Source organism: Petromyzon marinus, chromosome 34, assembly GCF_048934315.1.
Source record: "Petromyzon marinus isolate PM22_M1 ecotype Great Lakes invasive population chromosome 34, UKy_Petmar_22M1.pri1.0, whole genome shotgun sequence".
Lineage (NCBI taxonomy): Eukaryota > Metazoa > Chordata > Hyperoartia > Petromyzontiformes > Petromyzontidae > Petromyzon > Petromyzon marinus.
The window spans coordinates 8,218,760-8,228,620 of record NC_133700.1 but is presented as its reverse complement, the minus strand read 5'-3'; the positions used below and the strand labels follow the sequence as shown (position 1 = coordinate 8,228,620).

Below are 9,861 nucleotides of genomic sequence, written 5' to 3'. Positions count from 1 at the left end.
TTCACAGTTTGTTGTTACGTCAAATCCACGTTTGCTTTGACCACTTGCAGTCGGTAAGGATGGGAAGAAATCTGCATGTCTATTCGTTTTATACGGGAGGAATCCGACGAGCTATAAAGCTCTTTTGTCACAGACCCACCCCTCCCCCCCCCTTATAAGTTTTTAAACAAACATTGTTGCGGTGAGTGCTGTTAGCGAGCACCCATTAAGGTCTGTGCACTGACGGTATGGTGTGGGCGCATGGAAAGCACCACGCTTAGCCGCCTTTGTCTCCCCACACACACCGCACCGTGTACTCATTTAAGGCTGAGTCGATCTAGGGGGAGGCACAGGACCGGTTCAGATAATCGTCACTGGTGTTGGTGGCCGTCATCGGGAATGGAACTCGGGTCGCCAGGTTCGCAGCACAGCGCGCTACACTACTGCTCCAAATACAAAGATCCCCCGTATAGCCTGTACAGACTGTTGGGGCAAGTGCTGTTAGCGAGCACCTATGAAGGCCTGCACGGCACACGAGGAGGTGGGTGGCAGGCACCACGCCAGGCCGCCTTTGTCTCCCCCAGTGGCGATGTTTACACACCGCACCAGGTACTCATTGGAGGCTGAGTCGACATAGGGGAGGCCCAAGACCGGTTGATAAAATCTTCACCGGTGTTGGCCGTGAGCGGGAATCGAACTCGGGTCGCCGGGTTCACAGCGCACTAACCACTACACTACCGCTCCCCCCACACGGACACACACACACACAGACACACACATGCATACACACAGACACACACACGGACAGAGACACACGGACACACACACAGACACACGCGGACACACACAGACACACACGGACACACACGGACACAGACAGAGAGACACACACACACAGACAGACACACACGGACACACACACAGACAGACACACACGGACACACACTAGACACACACACACAGACACACACAAACGGACACACAGACACACACACACGGACACACACACACAGGCGCACTCACGCGCGCAATCCCACAGACGCACGCGCGCGGGAGTTCCCGAATTCATTATCGCCCCATTCACCTACCCGGCGCTTTCCAGTAAAGCGATGACAAATAAGAGGAGGGATCGTGGCGCCGAACTTCACGACCCATAAACTCGCGTTATTTCCCCATTAATAAGAGGCTCCCACGTGCTTAAAAGGGCTCCTGTATAGATCCCGACGGAGCCGTTACAAACACCACTGCCGCGCTCGCGTGCCGTTTGCACCGTGTAACCAGCATGGTTTACGATCATTATCGTTGCTACATCATCATTGTCGTCGTCATCAGTCAGGTAGTAGTAATAATTCACACCATCAAACGCAGTGTATCGCCATCATCGCAAAGGTACCGAATGCCATCCACATAATCATCATAATCACCACCAGTAACCATCGTTATCACCATCACCACAGAGGCCGAAAAAAAAGACAAAGATCACACGACCCACCCCCCCGTGTAGCCTTAGCAGACTGTAGGGGCAAGTGCTGTTAGCGAGCACCTATCCAGGCCGGCACGGCACACGAGGTGGTGGGTGGCCAGAACCACGCCCGACCGCCTTTGTCTCCCCAGTGGCGATGTTTTTAGACAGCGCGCCAGGTACTCGTTTGAGGCTGAGTCGACCTAGGGGAAGCCCAGGACCGGTCCAGATAATCGTCACTGGGTGTTGGCCGTGAGCGGGAGTCGAACTCGGGGTGGCCGGGTTCGTAGCGCTGCGTAGCGCTAACCACTACCCTACTGCTCCTATACCATCGTCATCTTCACCAATAGATTAACCGCTAAATAAACATCATCAATCATCATCACCGTGTTTAAAATCACCATCCCCACGAACATCACCCCACGTAGGGCCTCGACCGCCATCATCATCTCCACCATCACCACCAACACCACCACCACCAAGACTCAACAACAACAACAACATTATCACCACAAGTTAGGACCAGCAACCATCAACCACCCCATCGGCCTGATCCGCTCTTCTTACAGCTCGACCGACAAACGCGGCGTGTGCCCCTACAAACAATCAAACTTCGTTTCCCCCTCTCTCAATTCGCCACCACAAATCAACAACCATGCTGGTTTGGCTTGGCTGACTAGCCGGCTTAGGCTGAATAGATTAAAAAAAGACTCCCCACAAAACAAAATCCTATATATTTATATATTTGTTATATATTTTTTTTCTCCCCCTGTTGGTTAAAGTCTCACGCCGCCGGCCTTCGAACTGGTGCCAAAATTCGCGAGGCGGCAGCAGCAGCAGTAGCAGCAGCAGCGTCGTCGGCGGCAGCTGTCGGTCGACACCAGATGGCTGTGATGCGTTTAACGCTTCGCTCAAAGTCGTAGTCGCGGTGACCACGGCACGGCAGAAACACGAAAAACTCGGCAAGAAGGCCGCTCATTCGAAGCGAATCGAGCGAGTAACAGGGACCCACCGTTCTCCTTTCTCTCTCTCTCTCTCGCATCGTCTCTTCACTCTATCAGCAAGGCCTACCTCTTCACTGTATCAGTAAGAACTACCACTTCACTCTATCAGACCTACCTCTTCTCTATCAGTGAGAACTACTTCTTCACTACTCTTTGGTTCTATTCGGTAAAGTCACGTAGGTAAAAAAATAAAACAACAAAAGTCACGACGTTTCGGCCACAACACAAGTAGTCTTCTTCAGGTGAAGGAACAGAACAGAACAGCTCTGTCGTCCCGACAGTTCTGTTCCTTCACCTGAAGAAGACTACTTGTGTTGTGGCCGAAACGTCGTGATTTTTGTTGTTTTATTTTTTACCTTCGTGACTTTACCGAATAGAACCAAAGAGTATGGATCCTTGCAGTCACGAAAGCTTCAAATATACTTCTTCACTCTTTCAGTAAGAACTATCTCTTTGCTCTATCAATAAGATATACCTCGTTACTCTATCAGCAAGACTTACCTCTTATCTATTAGTAAGACCTACCTCTTCTCTATCAGTAATACCTCCATCTTATCTAACTATTAGTAAGACCTCCCTCTTATCTATTAGTAAGACCTCCCTCTTATCTAACTATCAGTAAGACCTCTCTCTTATCTAACTATTAGTAAGACCGCCCTCTTATCTAACTATTAGTAAGACCGCCCTCTTATCTAACTATTAGTAAGACCTACCTATTATCTATTAGTAAGACCTCCATCTAGTCTATCAGTAAGACCTACCTATTCTCTACCTATCAAGAAGATCCACCTCTTCTATAGCTGCAAGAAGACGCATCTCTATCAGTAAGACCTACTTCTTCTATATCACTCAATAAATAAATAAGGCCTACATTGTGTTAGAACGCAGACTTTCATATTAATTGTACCCTCAAATACGTACACACACGTTGTTCATAAGTTCGCACGTGTGTGCATACGTAAGCGTACATTAAATGTATCTATCCAGTCTCGCTCTCATATCTCTCCTCGTCTCTCTCTCTCTCTCCGTACTAACTCTCTTATTCGAAGAATAAGATAAGACATATCGTATATTGTATTGTCCGACAGAGTTGCGTATTCCTAACGCATATATACACGCTACAGTAATACCTCAATACATTAATTAGACGCATTCCTGAAGCTTCGTTCGTATATTGAAACATCGTATATTGAAACATCGTATATTGAATCACTTCTAGCATTGGTACTACTAGGATGCGTTCCCAGGCTTCGTAACTTACCATGTCATACGATAAACCACTTAATGACTTACTGTTCACATTGTAAACAAAGACAATTTACGTTGAAAACAATGTATTTTATACTGTACAGTATTATAATAATAAAAAAACTAACATAAATAAAATAAGCATAATGAAGAAACGTAATTTATATATTTAATAGCGTATACGGACGCTTTCATTATTAATTTCAGCGCATATATCAATTTAACTTCATATATGTTTTTTTTCTTTCTGTGTAAAGTAATGGTGAAAAAAATACAAACTTAGCTTTATCGAAACTTCGCATTTACGCATATCGAGGTATGACTGTTTACACAGACTTACGCGTGAGTTTGACGCGTGCGTGTGCCATGAAAAGAGAAAAGAATAATCGTGGGGTTATGATGTTGAAGATCGTGGGGTTATGATGTTGAAGATCGTGGGGTTATGATAACAATAATCAAAAACACGCAGGCAACTTTTACGCAACTAGCGGCGTCTTCCATCGAGTTATTTGTGTGTGCGCTTTGAACTATACATGAGAGCGAGAGAAACAAACATAGACAAACACACAAAGACAAAGATCCCCCGTGTAGCCTGAACAGACTGTTGGGGCGAGTGTTGTCAGTGAGCACCTTTGAAGGCCGGTACGGTACACGAGGGGATGGTGTGGCCAACGCCACGCCCGGCCGGCTTTGTTTTCCCAGTGGCGATGTGTACACACTACACCGTGTATTCATTTAAGGCTGAGTCGATCTAGGGGGAGGCCCAAGGCCGGTTCAGATAATCGTCACCGGTGTTGTTCGCCGTGAGCGGGAATCGACCTCGGGTCGCAAGGTTCGTAGCGCAGTGCGCTAACCGCTACACCACCGCTCCCCACACACAATTAAATAAATAAAAATAATAATGACTTACTTCCGGGGATGGGCAAAGATCGAGGAATCTCTTTCAATGGAGCGAGTTAAGTGTGTTCGATTCAACATCTCTCTGTCCGCCAGTGTCTCTGTTCGCCTCTGTGTGTGTCTCTCTCTCTCTCTGCCTGTGTCTCTCTGTCTCTGTACGTCTGTGTCTCTGTTCGCCTGTGTGTGTCTCTCTCTCTCTGCCTGTCTCTCTGTATCTTTCTGTCTCTGTTCGTCTTGTCTGTGTCTATCCGCCTCTCTTGTGAGTCTGTCCGTGTTTGTCTCTCTATCGACGTATATCCAACCGAATTCAACTACTGTTAGCAGTAACACGCGCCCGTTCAACTTCCACGGCCCACGACTGCACGCGACTCAAACTTCTTCCGAACACACAAAGACAAAGATCCCCCCGTATAGCCTGGACAGAATGTTGGGGCAAGTGCTGTTAACGAGCACCTAACACAAAGATCCCCCGTATAGCCTGGACAGAATGTTGGGGCAAGTGCTGTTAGTGAGCACCTAACACACACGAAGACAAAGATCCCCCGTATAGCCTGGACAGAATGTTGGGGCAAGTGCTGTTAGTGAGCACCTAACACAAAGACAAAGATCCCCCGTATAGCCTTACCAGAATGTTGGGGCAAGTGCTGTTAGCGAGCACCTAACACAAAGACACAGATCCCCCGTATAGCCTGGACAGAATGTTGGGGCAAGTGCTGTTAGCGAGCACCTAACACACACACACATACGTACTCAAACATACATACGCGAGTGTCCCACTGTCCCTGTGTCGTCTATCCAAATCGCCTCCATGGCTACCAACTTCTGTTAAGTTCCAACTCCGTGTGCGAATCTGTCACGACAAGCAGAGCTCGGCCAGAGAGAAGAAAAACAGTCCCACCGAAGTCGCGTCTTCACTTTACGTCTCACGACATTCCACACAATCGACACCACACACACACAGTACCACCCCCCCCCACCCCCCCAATCTCTCTCCTTGTCTATCTAATGTTCTCATATACTTACAGACTAACGTTTCCGCGAGTTGTCAATCCATGCGCCAAGCTTTGTGCACACAATGCAACCCATAACTCAAAACTTCGCTCGCTGCATTCCGCACAACACGGGCACACTCACACACACTTTTCTCTCTCTCTGCCGTGTCTGTCTGTGTGTGTCTGTGTGCTTTTCCCCTACCTCTCGCCCTCTCGTCTCTGAACACTCGTCCCCACGTGTGGAGGAAGGAGGAGTGGGGTTGTGGGAGAGATTATAGACACACACCCCCACCTCCTCCATCGCCAGCGCTGTGGCCGGGCGGTGCTTTTTTGGTTTTTCTGTGGACCGCAAAATGGCACTCGGGCAAAGGAGTGAACTCCGTCCGGTTGGTGTTAAAGTTCCTTCGCTTCGCTCTCTCCCCTCTCTCTCTCTCTCCCCTCTCTCTCTCCCCTCTCTCGTCTTCTTCTACCGCTGATGTCGCCGCTCGCGAGCTCGCAGGGTGGTAGTGGTGGTGGGGGGGAGAGCGCTCCTGTGGTGTCTACTATGTCAGCGCGTGTGTGTGTGTAGGTCGACTCAGCCTCAAATGAGTGCCTGGTGCGGTGTGTAAAGACAATCGTCAGTTGGGGAGACAAAGGCGGCCGGGGGTGGTGCTGTTCACCTCGCTCCACCCCCCCCCCCCGCCCCCCTCTCTGCGGTGTGCCGTGCCGGCCTTCCTAGGTGCTGTTTAGCGAAAAATCTGTGGAGGCTATACGGGGGATCTTTGTCTTTGTGTAAGTGCGAGAGAGAGAAGGTGGCGGGCTATCGTGAGACTGCTCAGTATCCTATCTTAGTTCTTCTCAAATCGTCAGCGGCTTCTTCTGCCAGGCTCCCCGTGTCTCCGCGTTGACGACTCGAAGGTAAACACGCGTGGACTTGTTGGTGGTGGTGGTGGTGTTCTAGCGAAACGTTTTTTTTATCGTAAGCACTTCGTGAATGGTTGTCCTGTATGAACCCCTCCCCCCCCCCCCTAAAACTTAAATAAGCCGTATATGCATGCGTGTGGGTTTCTAAACACACACACACCTGGCTCGGTGTGTAGTAAAACATCATCACGAAGGGAGACAAAGGCGGTCGGGCGTGGTGTTGACCACCCACCAATCTACGAGTAGTGTACCGGCTTCCGTAGGCGTTACTCGCTTTGCAGCACTTGATCCAGCAGTCTGTCAAGGCTATACGGGGGATGTTTATATTATTTGATTTGTTTTGTAAAGATGCGTTACAATAATCTTTTCATATTGTGTACATCTCCACACTTCCGCGTAGTTGTATAATAACATTAATAATCCACGTATTTCACCTACTCTCGATAACAAACACAACACCAACTTCGATATGGACACTGCTATGAAGAAGGTCCATTGCCAGAAACGTCGTTTAATATATATGTAATTATTTCAGTGTATGACGACTACACGCGCAGGAACGCGTTGGTGTTATTTTGTGTGCATCGCAGTAGCAGCAGCAGGAGTCGCCAGATTTGTTTTTTTCATCTTGGATGTGTCTGTTTATCAAAGTTATTCCACGATTGGCCTCTAGTTTTGAACAAGAGGTTGGCACTGATACAACAGAGACAAAGATCCCCCGTGTTGCCTTCAACAGATTGTCGGGCAAGTGCTGCTAGCGAGTAGCCACCTATGAAGGCCGGCACTGTGGCACACGTGGTGGTTACAAAGACAAAGATCCCCCGTGTAGCCTTCAACAGACTGTTGGGGCAAGTGCTGTTAGAGAGTAGCCACCTATGAAGGCCGGCACTGTGGCACACGTGGTGGTTACAAAGACAAAGACCCCCCGTGTAGCCTTCAACAGACTGTTGGGGCAAGTGCTGTTAGAGAGTAGCCACCTATGAAGGCCGGCACTGTGGCACACGTGGTGGTTACAAAGACAAAGATCCCCCGTGTAGCCTTCAACAGACTGTTGTGGCAAGTGCTGTTAGAGCGTAGCCACCTATGAAGGCCGGCACTGTGGCACACGTGGTGGTTACAAAGACAAAGATCCCCCGTGTAGCCTTCAACAGACTGTTGGGGAAAGTGCTGTTAGAGAGTAGCCACCTATGAAGGCCGGCACTGTGGCACACGTGGTGGTTACAAAGACAAAGATCCCCCGTGTAGCCTTCAACAGACTGTTGGGGCAAGTGCTGTTAGAGCGTAGCCACCTATGAAGGCCGGCACTGTGGCACACGTTGGGGTGGGTGGCCAGCACCACGCCCGACACAGTCACGCACACACCACACACTCCATCCACACTGTATATCCTAAATAAATATTCCATTGTAAACGCGATGGAGTTATAATTTTCGACGTAATATTCGTGGTTTCGCTTTTTTAAAACATAATAATTATTACATGTAAAATATTGTGTTTATGGTTAAGGTGATTATGCATCGTAGATGTAGATATTATACACACGTACATACATAATGCACGTTTACATGCGTTAAGTATACATGCTCACACACACAACGCATACACATATATGTACATCTTACACACACACGTATACAACACAATGCGTGCGAACCCCATTTAATTCGTAATTTTGAAGAAATATTTTCCTGCTATCTATTACAACGTTAGTAATAGTGCGGTTTGTTACTGATCGCTTGGCGTTTTGAGCCTTTGCGGGGTAGTGAGAGGCAATGGTGACATTTAACCATATGTATGTTAAAGTGTGTACTCTATTCTGTCAGAATAGTACGGTATATAAATTATTAGATTTATATGAACGTAGCAGTAAAATACGTGACTTTATCAGTGTACACCACTGTACATGATTTAATATGTTGTGCCAATGACATTAAAATTGTGTTAAATAATTATCTGTGCACAGCACCACACGCTGTAAACACTCAGCAACCGCACTTAAATATTTACATATATATTTGCAATATGTATAGATGTTATTGTCTGTGCATGTATAGTAGTGTAATCGTGTAAAATGTGTACAACTTTATATTTATCGCGGACAAAAAAAAATTAAAGGTCGGCCATTGTGGGGCGGTTCGTTTGACCATACTTCACCACGCCGGTCTGGTTAAGTGTTGAAATAGGACGTAACCAGGAACCGGTTCAGACAGATATCGCTCGCGGGAATTGACGTTAGCCGTCGTGGCTTGGAATCGAAATTCACGTCGCCGAGCGTTAAGACGCACAGGAGGAGCGTTAAGGCGCGCCGGAGGAGCGTTAAGATGCGCCGGAGGAGCGTTAAGACGCGCCGGAGGAGCGTTAAGACGCGTTGGAGGAGCGTTAAGACGCGTTGGAGGAGCGTTAAGACGCGCCGTAGGAGCGTTAAGACGCGCCTGAGGAGCGTTAAGGCGCACCGGAGGAGCGTTAAGACGCGCCGGAGGAGCGTTAAGACGCGCCGGAGGAGCGTTAAGACGCGCCGGAGGAGCGTTAAGATGCGCCGGAGGAGCGTTAAGACGCGCCGGAGGAGCGTTAAGACGCGCCGGAGGAGCGTTAAGACGCGCCGGAGGAGCGTTAAGACGCGCCGGAGGAGCGTTAAGACGCGCCGGAGGAGCGTTAAGACGCGTTGGAGGAGCGTTAAGACGCGCCGGAGGAGCGTTAAGACGCACCGGAGGAGCGTTAAGATGCGCCGGAGGAGCGTTAAGACGCGCCGCCAAATGTGTGCCCTGTGTCAGTCATCTTCTCGGAATGTACACACACATTTGCCGGATTATAAGACGCAGCAATCAACTTTCGCTTCAATAAACGCATTATGTGTGTTCAATGCCGTACATGTGTTCGATACGGTGCGTGTGTCAGTACTGTACGTAACAGTTTCCGTTTCATTTAAAGTTGATGGCGGGTTTAACTTTTCTTTTGATTAGTGTGACATAGGTACAACCTACATGTTCCATCCGACTAACTGCGTTCATGTGTTTCACACGCATGTAGACGAGGGATGGATGTACTTGCCTTGCTGCCTTGTGCAGGAGGTCCCTACCTCGTTGATCTCTCCCTGATCCACCAACCCCTCACGAAATCAGGACTTATCTTTCAACTCATCTATACGCTGTGTTCCAACAACCACCAGCACCGCACTGCAGGTCACAACAACACTCGCACACTCACCCACCCACTCACACACTCACCCATTCACTCACACACTCGCCCATTCATTCACACACTCACCCATTCACTCACAACTCGCCCATTCACTCACATATTCACCCATTCACTCACACACTCACCCATTCACTCACACTCACCCATTCACTCACACTCACCCATTCACTCGCCCATT

General features: G+C 48.6%; 1 protein-coding gene across 7 annotated transcripts in view; it reads right to left on the bottom strand.

Moving 5' to 3' along the window:
* Positions 1–9,861, bottom strand: part of LOC116948663 (homeobox protein Hox-A3-like) — a 232,717-nt gene that overhangs the window by 70,570 nt on the left and 152,286 nt on the right. The window contains exon 1 of one of the 7 annotated variants that reach the window (XM_032965568.2): positions 5,785–5,966. The exons of 5 other annotated variants lie outside the window; for them this stretch is intronic. In XM_032965568.2, the coding sequence (XP_032821459.1) occupies positions 5,785–5,883 (99 nt within the window). In that variant the 5' untranslated portion in view covers positions 5,884–5,966. One more of the 7 variants, XM_032965571.2, reaches the window with a different exon arrangement.